The sequence below is a fragment of the Eretmochelys imbricata genome, chromosome 3 (assembly GCF_965152235.1).
Source record: "Eretmochelys imbricata isolate rEreImb1 chromosome 3, rEreImb1.hap1, whole genome shotgun sequence".
Taxonomy (NCBI): Eukaryota; Metazoa; Chordata; order Testudines; family Cheloniidae; genus Eretmochelys; species Eretmochelys imbricata.
In genome coordinates this window covers 89744598-89761939 of record NC_135574.1, presented here as the reverse complement: position 1 = coordinate 89761939, position 17342 = coordinate 89744598, and the positions used below count along the sequence as shown (strand labels likewise).

The 17342-nt window shown below is 41.0% G+C and overlaps 2 protein-coding genes across 3 annotated transcripts in view; one reads left to right on the top strand and one right to left on the bottom strand.

The window, feature by feature from the left end:
- Window positions 1-4511: 4511 nt before the first annotated feature.
- On the top strand, window positions 4512-11129 carry FAM162B (family with sequence similarity 162 member B). Its single transcript, XM_077812989.1, has 4 exons — window positions 4512-4668; window positions 6423-6534; window positions 10636-10744; window positions 11034-11129. Exons 1-4 carry the CDS (start codon window positions 4512-4514, stop codon window positions 11127-11129), a joined length of 474 nt encoding a protein of 157 aa, XP_077669115.1.
- Window positions 11130-12204: 1075 nt separating this feature from the next.
- The window catches only part of KPNA5 (karyopherin subunit alpha 5), a 29232-nt gene continuing 24094 nt past the window's right edge, over window positions 12205-17342 (bottom strand). The window contains exons 14-15 of one of the 2 annotated variants that reach the window (XR_013345619.1): window positions 15795-16091; window positions 12205-14842 (exon numbers count right to left, since the gene is read on the bottom strand). Coding sequence is in view for 1 of the 2 variants with exons in the window: in XM_077812988.1 (XP_077669114.1) it covers window positions 15904-16091 (188 nt within the window). In the remaining variant the exon portion in view is untranslated. Of the gene's footprint in view, window positions 16092-17342 lie in introns of both variants that reach the window. The other variant, XM_077812988.1, reaches the window with a different exon arrangement.

Here is a 17342-nt window from a genome sequence, read left to right as displayed (position 1 = left end):
GAGCTTTCTTAGTCAGGGGGAGCCAACCTCCTGCATCTTAGTCTGAAACAGGCAAAACCTGTTGACCTTCCGGGTATGCTACAAAGTACATATTTTGAAGGGGCTTTTGAGGGAGGCAGATACTCTGGGAAGTGGGGTGACATACTGCAATCTGCATCGTAGAGTCTATTTAATTATGGTTATACTTTATGGGGTTGCTGATAGTTCTTTACTTTTCTTTAGTGCCCATGTTTCCTAGCAATTGTCAGGGCCACAGTGTGTGACTCTTAAACATTTGATTTCAGAAACGGTTAAGATTATGCCTATATTTAGATTTATAAGACTCAGAGAGAGTTGCCTACCTCACCCTCCACCAGTGGAGAAAATTAGTGTGAACTGTTTGGTAGCACTTCAATATTTGTTTTAAAGGCACTAACCCATAATAGCATTCCAGATGCATTTCACCAATATTGATCCTACTTGCTGAACTAGTGTTTTATGTAATTTTTGTGCTGCTGCCATCTAGTGGTGCATTAATATTTCATTTTTTGTGTGTGTGCTGGCCAAGGAAATTCTAGTGCCGCCTAATAACTGTTAAAGTGACCTGCCTCTTTGCTGGTGTATTAGAAATATTTTTTATGCAAAATTAAGTTGCATTATTATTAGTGTTGTGCTGCTGTTTGCAATGATTTCTTTCCCATTTCTTCTAAAATCCACATATATTTGTTTCAGTTGATTAGGGATATTAATTAGTACTACATATGTAAATTGTAACTTTTAAAAATACAACAGATATTCCATAATTTCACAGAGTTTAAGGACTAAAGGTCCCATTAGACCACGTAGTCTGACTTCCTGTATATCACAGGCCATTAAATTTCACCCAGATACCCCTCAAATGAGCCTAATAGCTTGAGCTAGACCAAATTGGTGCGTCCCACAGGCAAAGAATATAAGAAAGCGAGGTGCTACCACTTGGGCTACCACTTAGGGTTGCCAGGCATCTGGCCGGTCGGCGGTGCAGCAGGGATAAGGCAGGCTCCCAGCCTGCCGTGGCTCCGTGCGGCTCACGGAAGCAGTAGCATGTCCCGCTTCCAGCTCCTATGCGTGGAGCAGCCAGGGGGCTCTGCAGGCTGCCTTCCACTCCAAGCACTGGCTCCACAGACCCCATGGGCCGGGAACCTGCTCCCCTGCCCCAAACCCCTGCCCTAGTCCTGATCCCCCTCTCACCCGCTGAACCCCTTGGTCCCAGCCCAGAGTACCCTCCTGCAGCCCAAAGCCCTCATCCCCAGCCCCACCCCAAGTCTGCACCCTCAGCTGGAGCCCTCACACACACCCCCACTCCAACCCCCCATCCCAGCCTGGAGCCTCCTCCCTCACTCTGAACCCCTCAGCCCCGAGCCCCCTCTTGTATCCCAAATCCCTCACCTTGGCCCCACACCAGAGCCCACACCCCAAGCCAGAGCCCTCACCCCCCCGACACTCCAACCCCCTGAGCAAGCCTAAAGAAAATGAGCAAGTGAGGGTGGGGAAAGCGAGTGATGGGTGGCAGAAAATGGAGTGAGTGGGGGCGGGGCTTCAGAGAAGGGGCAGGACACGGACTTGGATGAGGGGCGGGGCATGGGGTGAGGCAAGGGTGTTTGGTTTTGTGCAAATAGAAAGTTGGCAACCCTACTACCACTGCCTGAGGTCTCTGCAATTATAGCACACCTCTTTGCTCTGTCAAGCATCGTAAAAGCAGAAAAAGTACTTATCCGGAATAAATTGAGAAGTATTTCATTCGAATTTGCATTTTTGAGCCTTGAGAAAAGTGGTGATATCCTAGAAATAGTGATATATGCGATAGTAGCATATGGGACATATTGATTCAGCTTTGTATTGAAAAATGAAAATGGTTTGTTCCACATCTCTTTCTGCTACCAGCACTGGATTCTAATGTAAAAAATGTGAGGAAAGAGATGTAGCATGCAAGTTTGCTAGAGCAAGGGGGCAGATGGAATCAGGGAGGTGGTTTCATTCAGGCACAACTTTCCCGCTCCGCTCTGGCTGCCAGAGGACTTCCCAAATGGAGCCAAATGAATGAAAAATATGCACAGCAGTGGAACATATGATTAATTTGATTCAAGCAACAGAAATTCCTGGCACAAAAGATCCCTGGGCATCTTCCACTGGCAGCTTTTTTAAAAACAAACAAACAAACAAAAACTTTTGCTGTCAGAATTCCTAGTGGAAGCGATGCACCATCATGGCTGACCAGGAGGTCCTTGGATCTTGCAATGCTGTTCCATTTGCAGCACATCTGAAGAAAAAGTTAGTGTGCCATAAAATGGAGAGAAATAGTTTACTTCTGCAGCAAATCGTGAGGAAAACTACATGAGGAAATTCTGCAAGGAACTAAATAATGCAAAATCCATGTCACTTCCTCAGCTGCATTTTCAACCCATCTCCCATTTTTGCAAAGGGCACTTGGGCATACTGGGCTGCTTTTAGGATGTACGTGAGTTTGGACACAAATAATGTAGTCTGTGCATGCCCAGGGAATAAAACAAAAAACTCCTCCTCCCATCCATGATATAGAGCAGATGGTTTTCTGTGCAGGAAGTACTAAACATACTGCTTTCTATGTGGAAACTATTCTCTGTTTTTTTATTAGGTGAAGATACCACAGGAAAGACACGTGAAGCCTTACATTCCCCTATAAACAGCGAAGTGAAGAAAAAGGCTATTTACCGCACCCTGAAGTGTTCAAGAGTTCCCTAAGGTTGCTATCATAAAGCAGCCAGAATTATAACACCCTGGTGTACCAGGGGCTAGATTCTCTAGTCTAGAGAGCTGCACTCACTGAGGAGTAGGGGTGAAAAGGAAAGTGGCTTTGTGCCATCTTTGAGTTCCCCCAATCCTGGGGCAGGCAAGAGGCACTTTGGTCCCTACAGCCTCAGGGCTGCTCTAAACTATGCCAAGCTGCCTGTTGCCCCAAAGGGACTGTCCTGGCAATAGGACTACCAGGACATAGAGAGCTCCCCGCTTTCTCCCAGGAATGCCCCTACACAAGGAATTGCATCAATTCTGCTGGGAGGCTGCATGAAGCAGCAATGTTGCTATTAGTTACAGCATGCATGGTACTACCTCCCTCAGCCACAAACTGGTGGGGTTCCTTCCAATGACTGAGGGACCTGTGACCACGGGATTCATAGAGCGACAAAGGCCAGACGTGGGTGGTAGAAGGGGTACAATGAATAATCCAGGATCTTTAGGAAAAATCTGTGACGAGTTTTCCGTCCCTGCAGTCTGTTAACTTTCAGTCACAAGGTCATTTTTACATGGCAAAGGACTAGAAACATAATTTAGCAACATTGAGCTTAGCCCTGATACTTTTTGAAGCTTCTGAAAATTAGCTGTTGGCTTTGCACACTGCACTGGCACTAATTGCTGGTGCAAGAAGGTGATTTATGAGTCCCTTTTAAACAGAACATCTACATTTTCTTGTTGGTCATTTCTGCGTTCTGAGTTCTCATGTTGGCAAACCCTTTATTTGTGCTGGTGTTGGCATTTTCCTAGAATGGCAGCAGTGAGACTATGTGCAGGGACAGAATCCACTGTTATTATTTGAACTGTGGTTGCATCTAACAGCGCCATTCAAGAATCAGGCCTCCATTTTTTCAGGCACTGTGCACACTGGGGCAGTTACATGATACTTCATGACTGACAAGACAGAAGTCTGATATGCAGGCACTGACTTTATGTCTCCCTTCCTCCCCTTCCCCCACCCCCCCGTTTGCTAATTTACAATGGATCTATCCCACCACATTGGTGTGAAGTATTTTCTGACCACACACTTTTACCAGTGTGATGGATGTTTCTCTCTCCTTCACACTTTGCCAGCCTGGATCAGCCCTGGCCCAGCGAGAAGCAAAATCTTCCCTGGTTTCTCGCACCCATCAGATCCAGCTCATCGGAGCAGAAATGAGAGACTCGCTGGGGGCAGCAGTTTGAGGGGGTAGCAGGTAAGAAGTCAGCCTTCCCGGCCCAGGGGGCAGGCAGATGGAGATGGGTCACCATACTGAGCGAAGAGAAGCAGCTGCCTCCCTCCTTCCTGCATAGGAGATGAGAGAAGTCGTAGCGGCATTTCCCAAGGGGGGAGAGGGAAGCACCAGCCACTTGATGCTGGACCAGAGCTGCAGCAGCTGGGACTCGCAGTTTCCCAAGGGGGGAATTATGGGACGGGGGGGCGGAGGGGGAGGCAAGTGCCTGGGAGCCTGGTGAAGTTCGCTGGGCTGGAGGGAGGAGGCAGATCCCGAGGGGGCTGCAGCCCTGAGCTGGGCTAGCGAGCGGTGTGGGGGCAGAGGCTGGGAAGAGCTGCTGGCGCTCCCCGGCCCGGAGGAGGGGGCGGGCGCAGGGAGGCTGCGAGGGGCTGGAGCTGGTACCGGTTGCTCTGGGGACGGCAGGGGTGCGGGGTCCCCTCTTCGCTTTGCCTGCCCTGCCTCAGCCGCCTCGCAGGGAGGCGGCGGCAGCCAAGCAGCGGGGTCCTCGCTATGCTGGCGGCAGCTAGGAGCCGGGTCTGCCTGGGCCGGCTCCTGGCCGAAGGGCAGCTGCACGCCCCCCTGCTCCGGCCGGCAGCCCGTGGGATCGCGGCCACTGCAGCTTCCTCCAGCAGCGCCCACAACCGCAGCCCGGGGGCCATCAGCTCGGGTGAGTAAACGGGGAGCCCGGGGCTCCCCTGTGCTGTGACTCACAGAGACCCTCCCTCCCTCCCTCCCCTCCGGCTGGCAGGCTGCTTGCACCCGCTCCGCTGCACCCCACCCCAGGGCCCTGGCAAGCACCAGGGGCTCCCCGCTGGGACGTGTCCTGGCGGGGCGGTTGCAGCACTCCGGCTCTCCCTTCTCCTTCAGGCCAGTAAGGCGGGGGGGGCGGGGGGGAATAAACGCTGGAGGCGCCTCGATCCAGCCAAGGTTTGGACCCAAGCCCCCAAATTGTACCATTAACACAGAGAACAAGGCTACTCCCCCGCCCCTCGGGTCCCCCCATAAAACCACCTCCGACCTGCCCCAGGAGGAAATGGCATAGGGCTACCTTTTTCTGGTGGAGCAGGAGAAGCATTTGTTCTCGAGTTTGAGGGTAACATTTATGGAGTTCGCAAAAAGAAAAGGAGGACGTGTAGCACCTTAGAGACTAACACATTTATTTGAGCATGAGCTTTCGTGAGCTACAGCTCACTTCATCGGATGCATTCAGTGAGCTGTAGCTCAGGAAAGCTTATGCTCAAATAAATGTGTTAGTCTCTAAGGTGCCACAAGTACTCCTCTTCTTTTTGCAAATACAGACTAACATGGCTGCTACTCTGCAACCTGTCATTTATGGAGTTGTGACCAAAATTTGCCAAGATACAGCAGCTTGATCTGAACTTTTAAGGCAGTGGTAGTGGGACCCCAGTGGTTCAGGAGCCAAATTAGCAATAGCAACATTACCCAAGAGCCACTGTAGTGTGAATTCATTGGGTCATTTACCCCCTCACACACACATACACACACACTTCATTCTCACAGCAAAATGCCTAAGCGAGTATTTTACAGTTGGTTAACAACATATTAAAAGCAGCCTGTTGGGTTAATAATTAAATCATATTTTTTTTAATATGTCCTGCAAAGACAAGAAACACATTAAAGAGCCACTTGTGGCTCCCAAGCCTCAATCTGAATATCTAGTTTAAGGTGCTGATACAGTGGGATGCTACTGGGGCTGGATTTTTAAGATGGAGCAGAAACAGCTGAACATGTTCTCATGTTAAACTGTGGAATTTAGGTGACTGAGGCCAAAGTCTTGCAGGATCCAGTTACCAGATCCAGGTTCAAGCAGCTGTGTCATACACCCAGGCTGAATTAACATCTGGATGGTTTTGTTGGAATGGGAGCACCTAAACTTTTTCTGGGCTGAGGCTGGAGCCAGGTGCGGAAGTGAAGTTTTACAATACTCATGTGCCATGGTGCAGCAGGGTTTAGATTTCTGAGGTACAATAGGAGCAGGCAGACTTGATCTTTAGGTTGATGGTACAATTCAGGGACATGGGTACAAAAATCAGCAGATTCCAGGTAGATCCAGTTTCTACCCAGATCCACAAGTGTGACCCAAAATATGAGAGACAAGCTTTTGAGTTACACTGAACTCTTCCAAGCTCTTTCAGCAACAGAAGTTGGTATAGTAAAAGACATTACCTCACCCATTTTGTCTCTCTAGTATCCTGGGACCTTCTTGGCCACATCACCACTGCAAACAGAGAACATAGTTGATTTGAGGCACAGGAAAGAAGGTTACTCAAGAGTAAAGGTTAAGGTCTTTACCAGAATCCAGTAATAGAGATGGACCATGGCTAGGGACACTCTTCCCCAATCCCATTACCTCTCCAGTGCACAAAGTGATGAGGTGCTTTTCTCTGGTTCATCTTTCAGCCGAGAAGATGTACAAAGTACCAGGTAGTTACAAACCTTCCAACTTTGACAAAAAAATCCTCATGTGGACAGGACGCTTCAAGACTGAAGAAGAGATTCCCTCAAGGATCCCGTAAGTGCATCATTGGTTCCTACTGAGGCTTACTGGGATGAAAAGAGGGTTCCTCCTTTTCAAACTGACCCAAAAGTTTGAACCTGTCAACGTTTTACATTTGAAAGGTCAATGAAAAATTACAAGACAGACATAAGGGACGATGAGATGCTGTGCCCCATCTTCCTCTGCTTCCATATCGCCTCCTCTCTCCCACTGACCCAGTGGCTTCTAGTCTCACTATTAGGTCCCAGCTCCATTTTCACCTCAGGTTGCCATTGTATTCTCACTTGCTGGGAGTAAGGTGGCTGCTGAGGGATCGAGTCTTGTATCCTATTGTGGTGGATTCTTGAGACAGAACTGGCTCCTTCACTGAGCAGCCCCTTATTTGTGGCCAGATGCTTGTTAGCATGACCATCATGACAGAATTTCCAAGAGAAGACAAGCACATACTATCAAAAGAGTTAATACTGTACATCCAAACAAGGCTAGGTGTAATCATCAGAGCATGAGAGAAGGGTATTAAACCTTCAACAATATATGATCTCTGGAATTTGGAAAACTCAAAATGCTAAAATATAAAACCAATGGCTAAAAGTTTTCCAGATCTCTCCCTCCCCCATAAGTTTCCCTTGAGGATTTCAGGCATTTTTAGATGATTTTACATTTTACAGTTTAAGAGTCAAGACCTGGTGCTCATCATCATCAGAAGTAAATAGAACTACGTCCCCGAGCAAGATGGACAGGATTTGGCCCTAACTGCGGTAGTGGTTTGAGCTTTGGTTATGTTTACAGACCAGCTTGTTTATTTGCTTGGTTTATCTAATGTGTAATCAGAGGAAGACTGTATCAGTAAACAGTATTTTCTGTTTACTGACTATATAAACAAAATATATCTTCTAACTTGTTTGATGTTATCATTTAGTGATCATCCATTCAATACACTTTATGACAAGGCAAAAGTATTTGAGAAAGAGGGTGGGAGGAGAGAGAGAAATATATACTTACTGCCTGCTTAAAAAAAAAAAACAAAAAGACCAACTTTGGAAGAAGTTACTTCTAGGACAATACTGAATACCCTGAGAGTAAGTCTTGATGCCACAATATTGCTCCCCCTCTAACCACCACCAGCTCAGTTCACGTCACTGACAATTCTTCTCCCTTTTCCCTCCCCAAGTAAATAGAAATGTGAAGTTCATGTAACATTAACTAATGTTTATTCCTCAGCCTCATAGACACAAAATGTAACTCATCCACAGAACTGTTCTTTTCATCATCAGCCTTCATCCTTGCTTGGCCATATATAACATACTGAACTTTATCGAGATATAGTTTCAAGGATGACTCCAGGAGGTTTCCTTTGTTCCCTAGTTTCATTCCTACTGCAACTGAGAAAATAAGCAATAGCATCTCTGCAAGCAACAATAGCCCCAACTTTTGTCTAATATTAATCCCATGGCTGTTCCCTACTCATCTTACTCTTGTCAGAATTTCCTCCCTTACTGAGAAATCCTGACCTCTTGAAGTCCATGGCAAAACTTCCATGACTTCAGCAGGGCCAAAGATTCACACTCAGTCTTCAGTACAAGAGAGTTATCCTTTAGAGAGAAATAGGAGAGCAATGTAATAAGTGTTTTCGGAAGATTCAAATGTAAAGCAATTAAAAATGAAAATGATTAGCTATCAAAATGGCCCTTTGCAATGGCAAAGCAAATGTTACATGTGAGTAAAATCTGCTCCTGTAAGATATTTGGCATTAAGGACCAAATCCTGCAGTCCTTATTCAAGATTTGCTTAAACAAATCTCCACTGATTTCAGTAGGAGTTTGACTTGAGTAAGGATTGAGGGATACAGTCCTTAATGAAAGACTACAGAAAACCATAATTAGGTCTGTTTCCTTGAAACAGTGGCAGAAAGCAGGTAGGAACTGGGATTCTGCTTCAGAACAGCTTCAATTAGTGCATTGTGAAATATGATTAAGGCATTAAGGCAGACAAATAATGCATTTATATTTCGGCTTCTGCTGCTTCAAATGGATCCTAGATTAATAGTTTTATGCGCTAGTCTGGTTTTGATCTCTCATACCTAATGTGTTTAGCATTATGAAATACAGCTACAGTATCCTCACACTGATGATCAAACCTCAAGCCCTGACAGCTCCCTTAGAAGTGCATTACACCCTCAACTCATTACTGTAAATGAGGGTTAGCTCAGTTGTTTGTAAGATTTGCCATTGTGTGTGGTGTAGGTTTTATGGGCTGAAGGGAAGCACCGCAGGCCCCACAATTTCACTATACCCTTTCCCTTTTAAAAATGTTCTATATTAAGGTAGATTTTGGCAGAGCTTGTTACCAAATGCTTTGTCTGCTAGTAATGCTGTCAGGTTCTCGTGTTTGTGCACTTCACAGGGTTGTTATTTTTTGGAGGGAACGTCTAATATTGTAGTCTAAGCTCATTAGATGTAGTTTTAAAAAAGTGTCTTTTCATATGGGATGCCTTTTAGAACGTATTTTTTTTTTTTTTAAATGAGCCAATTAAAACTAAACTGAATTTTAAGACCATTTAATGCAAAAAGTGAACAGACGGAACTGGATGGTTTAGACACAGCAAATCCTGTATTGTGGCAAGGGGTTAGACTAAATCACAGGTTCTCAAAATGGGGGGTGAGGTGGGGGGCAGGAATGTATTCTGGTGGATGAGGGGGCATGAGAAGCTTTAGAAAAGTGGCAGCTGCTGGATGGGCACCCAGTTCTGAAGGCAGCACCACGGAAAGCAGCTGCAAAGTAGTAAGTGTGGCATGGTATGGTATTGCCACCCTTAATTCTGTGCAACTGGCAATGGCGTTGCCTTGAGAGCTGAGTGCCCAGCCAGTAGCTGATCTCTGCTCTGCCTTCAAAGCTGGGTGTGGTAAGAGGTGGGAGGGCAGTGGCATAAATTACTACAAACAAAGAGGAGGGTGCTATCAAATAAGTTTGAGAACCACTAGGCTAGATGACATTTATAGTCCTTTCTAACCCTATGATTTCCGATCCTGCAGATGCAAGGGTAATCTTTAGAATACTGTTTCCAGGCCTCGTATCCAGCAGGCAAAAGGGTGAAACCAAGCTTGGGAGATCATTCGTGTGTGGTTTGGAGAGATTCTCTGTTTTTCTGCTTCCCAGCATGTGTTTAGTTCATGGTCCACTAGTGGTTCCCAACTACTTCAGGAACTAGAAATCAGAGAAAGCTAAAATCAGGAATGCACACATTGAGAACAAGGAGAGAACCAGCAAGTGATAGGGGAGATCTGAAGCAGGGGGTGGGATTGTTGAAAGCCAGGATAAGGATGAAAGAGGGTGCTGGGGTTTTTTTGGCAGGTAAAGAGCTGTATTTGAATGTAAGTGTTGCAAACAGCTTTCAAGGAAAGACCTGACTATGCTCTAGACAACAAATCACACTACCTCTGACATGGCCAGCATGGTCTGCTCTTTTTTAGGCATGCAAAACTGTGAAAGCATGTAAATGTTGCCTGTGCTAATTTAACACCAAAATTATCCTTTTAAAAATAAACAGGTGATGCACAAGACTAAAACCCATGATAGTGTGAAACTGATCAGTTTTATTAACATAAGAAATATTGTGAAATCCCAGATCTATAGTAGATTGGATACAGTCAAAACTTTAAGTAGTTTTTGAAGTGCTGTTTAGGTATTACAACTAATATATCTATTTCGGAATAGTCAAGAGAACTCCTCACATCAAGCAATGTCAGTTCCCTTCTAACAGAGTTCTTGCATATCTGTGGAAGTATTTGAAATTCACCACATCACTATCGACCAATAACTTTAAATGTTGTTTACACCCTGCTTATCTCAAACATTGCAAATAGTTCTAGGAAAGATCAAGAATCTCAAATCCATCTTGCATTGTTTACAACTAGAGATGGATTAGGTCCTACAGTGCAAAAAAGAGTCAATAGACAGACAACGCCCAGTAATACATGCCAAGCCCACAATGGTCACATATTAGCCGCTGGAAATTTCATTTCTGTTAAAAAAATCAACCAAAGTTATATCTGTGGTGTGCTAAATGAACTTCTTGATGTTTCATGCTAATTTTGTTCAATGCAATTTTACTTGTAGGCCAGAAATGCTGGACATTGCAAGAAACAAAGCTCGAGTAAAAGCCTGTTATCTAATGATTGGACTCACAATTATCGCTTGCTTTGCTGTGATTGCATCAGCTAGAAGGGTGGGTATATTGCCATGTATTTTTAACAACAAGGAGATAATTAAATATAATATAAAAATCTTGTAAATATTGATGGAACTTATTTTTTATATATATATATATTTATATATATAAAAATTGTTGCTAGTGACTAAAATTTAAATCAAATTTATGTATTTTAGGTAACACTCCTTCCACAAACCTGTATTCATAAAGCATAAGAAAAACGTTAGCTGCTACCATGATGCAAGGTTTTTCTTAAGTGTAATTTAGTGATTCACACTCTTAAGCCTATGTTTTATTTTTGCAGGCTGAACACCATGAGTCCCTAACAAGCTGGAACCTAGCAAAGAAAGCCAAGTGGCGTGAAGAGGCTGCAATATCAGCAGAATCTAAGACTAAATAATATTTCTATTAAAAACTGTGGATTTGCTAGTAGGAGCAAACACTACAAAAAACATTACTTGGCATAATTAGTGATGGTCTAACTAGTTAGCAGACTGCTATGTTAAAACATCAACACATTGGAGCCCAACAATGTTGCACTCAAAAAAAATGTTGGGAGGGAAGGGAATAGGGTGTCTTTTTCTATGTTACACAGAGATATTTTCAGTCCTTGCAGCAGATGACCAAGGTCAGTTCAAATCTTTAGAAAGTTCTAATAATTCCAGTTTCAAGAGGCTTTATTTTTTTTGCCTCAATTTGATAAAAATATGTAACTGTCCACAAAGACAACATACATCACCAACCCTGACCTGAAATCTCTTCCTGCTAGATCTTGATTCTGGACATTTTTCTATAGACACAAAATTAAAGCATACTAAAAAAATTATGCAAGCCACAAGTCATTTAAATACTAGGGAAGCCAGTGACTACGTAGTTAGAAAAATGAATAGCATCACTACAGTATCTCTGTTGAATCTCGTTTACTAGACCAGGCTGAACTGACACAGTTTACTCACTCAACGTTGTACCTGTGTTAGTACCAGATATTAGAGAGACAGGGTAGGAGAGGTAATCTCTTTCATTGGACCAACCTCAAAAGCTGGTCTCTCTCACCAACAGAAGTTGGTCCAATAAAATATATTACCTAACCCACCTTGTCTCACTAAAGTTTACTTAGTTATTTTGCAAACTCAAAACACAATAGGCAGCATTTTAGTCTCTACAGACTTCTCCTCTGAAAACTCTTGGGAACTCCCATTAAATTAATTTTACAAATGAAGAAAGGATAGTGATGGTCAGAGGCATGTGATGCTTAAGGAGGAGATATTTTCAAGGCTAGTTTTAAAAGTCACTTCATGCAATATTTTGTTTAACCCCTCTCCAAAAGCTGATTTTTCTAGCATGGCACAGTATTCTACAGTATGGAAGTCAGCCACAGTTTTTACTGAATTCAGCTCTTACGTTAGTATAGAGATTGTATTTTGCTATTTTCTAAGAATCAGGACTCATTTTAGAATACTAATGAATACACTCACCACTGTAAAATAGCTTTTATTAGTTTTTGTATAGTTTTCTGAATTGAAACATTCCATAATATTGCATACTTTTCGTGTGTTGGTTTGTATAGATACACAATAATGGGCCTCCAGTCTGGATTAAAAGATGCACCATCACTCTACTTAAAGTCAATATAGGCATTTTAGATTCATACATTACATCAAACCATAATGCCATGAGTGAGAATGAAAAATGTCTCATTTAAGATTTCAATTAACTTTTGCACTAGTTTCATGCTAAGCAGCAGGCATTTTACCCTGCATATCAATTTGCACTTTAAAAAAAGTCTCACTTCAATCTTATGATTTAATTTTTGTAAGACAAAAACCCAACGGAGGTAATTTACATGGAGGAAAAAGGATAGTGCATCTTTTACACATAGACCCAATAGAGATCATTTTCCAAACTTGTTCTACAGTCAAGTTATTTCTGCACCAACATTATTACTATTTTTTGTTTTCCTCTTCTGATTGCTGCTAGCAATAGTGTTTAAAGAAAATACTACAAAATTAAACAGCAGTATGAACAAAGTTCTCAAAGACAAAAAGTGCTATGATAAAATTCAGTAGAAAATTAGTTATGATTTAGTGTCAAACAGCTTAAGAAACTAAAACAAACGTGGCATATTTGCATAGATTAACTTGTCAGAATTCAAATTCAAACAGAGCAAATGGTATGCTATTTTGAAAAACACTTGTTTTTTGGAACAAGCTGCATAACTAAAGGGACACTTTAGTACTGTGTCTATTATTTAAACAAACCCCCCAAAACTTGTAATAGCCTTTTGGATAAAACCAGTATGGAAAAAATCTATTTAGCAAACACAGCCCCTGCTCAATCCCCTACTCCTAAATGCTTTCCACAGCGCAGAACTGATTTCTTTCTGTCAGCGTCATTGTATCAGTGATGCTTAGGAAAACAATCAATCAGTGTCAGTTGTGACAACAGGTATTGTTAATTTGTGAGAACATTCTTATTCCATGATCATTCATTAACAATAGCTACTTTAAAAAAATAGTGTTCCCAGTGAGATTGGTGGATTTTAGATGTACACACACATAGCAACATAATAGGAAATGCCAGATTTAACAATTTTAGGATTAACCAAATGTTGAGATTAAATAACTAGTGTCCCTTTTAGTAACCAAAGTCCATCAATTTTAGTTCCTATTTAAACTAAAAGCACTACTTTGAATATACCAGAGGCATGAATTTGTATTTATATACATAAAGTGCAGTCACTTTAACCACTCAGACATACACAATAATATGTCCAAAAAAATGAAGTAATCCTCTCAAATAAGTATAATACTTGGAACCTGCCCCCGTTTCCTCCATTTACAAGTCTTAAGTAGGTTGTTGGGGTTGTTTGTTTGTTTTTTAAATTTAGATTCGGCTTAACTGGGAGGCTTATAAATGCAGCATCTATGGGGTCCTCAAAATAAAAGCAGGCACAGCTGGCTTATGTAATATCAAAACAATGTTTGCAAGAAACAGTGGAATACCCTGTAACCTGAATACTTATAGGATTATGCTTGCACTAAAAGAACACTGAAAATCATCATCATTTAATTGGTAATCCTGTAAATTTCCAATATAATTACCCTGAACTTTGAAGAGATGATGCCAAAAATGCCAGTATACTAAAGTCTCGAACTATCATAAAAAAGGGCACAAATACAAGTCTCAAACATAAGAAAAATTTGGCTCAGCATTGTGCATAGTATTCAAACCTGCTGTATTCTATACAAATCTAGGTTTAAAAAGTATTTGCTAAATCTTTCATTTATACAGAATTATAGTAACCGCACTCCTATATTCCTCATATCAGACCTTTTATTTCCAGGAGAAAAATTTCAAATGAGGAGGCATTTTTTGAATTGCATCTTGCTACTTATACATACAATAGTCACACTGACTATTAGTCTTATAAAATCTGCTTCAATTCTCACCTTGAAACTACTACACAATATATAGTGCTTTAATATAGTCTCAAAGTAAAACAAATTTATGAATTTTAACTGAAAACAGTATTTGCACATTTTATAAACAGTTTAAACCCAGAACACGGAATATAAATGATACCATGCTCTAATTTGGATTTCTCAGGGTATCAACATTTTGTTTAGTGACAAGCACACTACCCTGGAAAGAGTGATTTTAACTGTTGAAATTTCAACTATTGTACATGGTTTAAATAGTTTCATAGCTCAAAGCTTTCACTATTATTTCAACACAATATTTGACTAATATATTTAACCACAATTATACATTTTCATTAATCCAAATTCAGACTGGCTACTGGTAAGTGAGATCAAGCAGTGTGGTATAGACATTTTGAATATTAAAAAAAACCCAAAACCTAATGTAGATTTTCAAAGCATACAGAAGAACTGTTTCAAATTCTTAGATATATTTCTTTTAGTGAGTAGTAGCAGACATTAAGTGTTTTAGAAATTAAACATTTAGCAGACATCTTCAGATTCATTTTGGTGTTCATATACTTAATATTTACAACAAAGCAAACCTTTTTCCTTCAATCAAATGGAGAAGAGATTGTTTTTCCCCCAATTGCAGCAAGATGGATTATAACAGGGCACATTTCTACAGCCTTGTCTAAAATAAAGAAAATGGAGACATCTGACTTAAAAAAAAAAATTCAAAAAGCAGTAGCATATTTGGTTAAAAATACAATACATACATATAGTCTAAACTTTGTTTAAATAAGTAGTGTTTCAAGAAAGGCAAGTATTGCAAGATTTGTCAAACTTTTATATTGTTACCACATTTTAATATGGAGATAGTCACATAAACCATCTCCCCTATCATTTACAACCGCGCAAATTACCTCCTCTCTCATTTACAATCACAACATCCCTATGGCAACTTCAGCAATTGCTTACACAGCAAAGTATTTTATTTGTAGCTTATCTTTAATGCTGTTTAGCAGCTTGAAATAAGGAGCCAGCATCACCTGATGAGCCAACTCTCTGCTGATTACAACTTGAAAACCACAAAATGCAGAACAGCTTTGTGTCACATATTCAAAGCAACATCTGGTATTTAAACATTATATATTAAACAAAAATCTGCATTATGCTTTTAAATGTCTTACAAATATATTTCACTGGTTTATGCTCTATGCAAAATATAATACATAAAACTACATTTCACAATAAATATTTTTCACATTCTAAATTTAGCTTTTGACAGGCTCATCTTTATTTCATGCTTTAGTTCTGAAGCAACTTTTTTGCTTCAGTTCAGAGGTAGATTTGATATAGATTGGGCATGTCAAGTTTACTGCCAAAATGCAATTGCCAACAGCTCTACTGCGGTAGCAGAAATTGCATGAAAAATTCAGAACTATCTAAAATCCTACTGAAGTTATTATTCAAACTTAACCATTCTTGTTAAATCACATAATCCTTTATATTAGACTTGATTACTCACACAGTTTCTGAACATATGAAGTGCACAGAAATACAAAAAAAACCCAAACCAAAAACAATGAATGAAAAGTTGTATTTAACAGAAAAGTATAAAAGTGCACGGGCTGCTTCTTTACCTGTGTTCTGCAAAACACATTCAAACCTCTCCTCTAACTTTGGCCATGAAGAGGAGACCCCTGAAAAGCTGCAAATGTTTATATTTTTGCCTTGTCTTCACTTTAATAGTTATAGCTGAAATCCTTCCATTGGAGCTTCCTGCTGCTGAAACACAAATTGCTGCTGACTCTCATCCACCTGAGGTGCAATACTGGTATCCTCTTCTTCCACACCAAAGTAATGTTCTATAAGTTCAAAAGCCTTCTGGTAGATCTCTTGGTTTTCATGCCTTTGAAGAAATTCAATTTTATCCAGTCCTAAATTTAAAAGGAAAAAACAAAAACAAAAAGACATGCTCTAAATCCAACAGATCCAAAAGATTTAAAGGTGAAATACAAAGCCAGGATGAAAATAGAGTTAAACACATAAATGTGTTTTGAATACTACCACTTTAAATTGTGTGATGAATAAATCAAAGAATTAGCTTTTAATATGAAATATATTGGAACTTTCGAGAACAACCCAGAATGCATCAATCTGTAAAATCACTGACATACATTAGCCCTGAATATTCCAGGATTATTATTTTAAAAACAAGGTGCATTTCTTCTATGCCAAATACTCCCAACAGCCTGATAAGAGAATGCATCAGTCAGGTACTTACAGACTTAGTTTTTCTTTTGCCCTTTCAGTTCAATTTGACAGTTTATAAACTATATGAAATGAATGTGAACAAAGCAAAACAGAAGGAGGCTCAAATATCTACTTACACATAATTAAAAAATATTAGTATGCAATATTGATTCCAAACGCAGGGTGATTTATAAAAAAAATCTGCCAGCAAAGACCCCCCATATCCCTATTTCCATGTTGCAGTTCCAAAGAACTTAACTTCCCTCCTCCAATACTCAACAACTCTGGCTTCTGACTAACTTTATATTTCCCTACCAGAGGTTTATTCTTGCCCTTTTTTAAAGGGGTAAATAAAGAAAGGCTGAAGTCATGGACATGGAACAGGTAGAAAACTTGTAATGTTCTTAGACAAGTTTCAATCTTTGTGTGGTGTGAGGGCGTAGTTATTGCATCTTATGGGTTGTGAATAGCTTATTTATTGCTCTCCCATGGTTGACAGGTATGTTCTGGAAGCCAGCCCAAAAGTGCTATTTAATCCAGTTATTTACCTCTCAATAGTAAGGGCTGAAGCTTTTAGGCACAAGCTTGACAGCCAGGGCAGAACAAATTCATCTTAGATCCCTTTAATTCTCCCCATCTGATTAACATTATGAGACCCAGAAATTATTCTGCTTCCACATTAGATTGGCGAGAGGATTCTGTAAACCAGAGAATTACCCGTTTCATCTTAACAGCCCAATTCCCAACCCAACACCCAGGTTCACTGAAATCAGAAACTTTGCTCTACAGAAAAATGCATAATGGAATATCTAATCAGGTATTCCCCAGTCACTGAAGACAGGAGATCCCCCCTAAGAATTATTAGCCTCCTCTGAAGCACAGAGAAGCCTGCATAGATTTTGTAGTAGAGCAGCTGCAAAGAACTATTTTGGCTA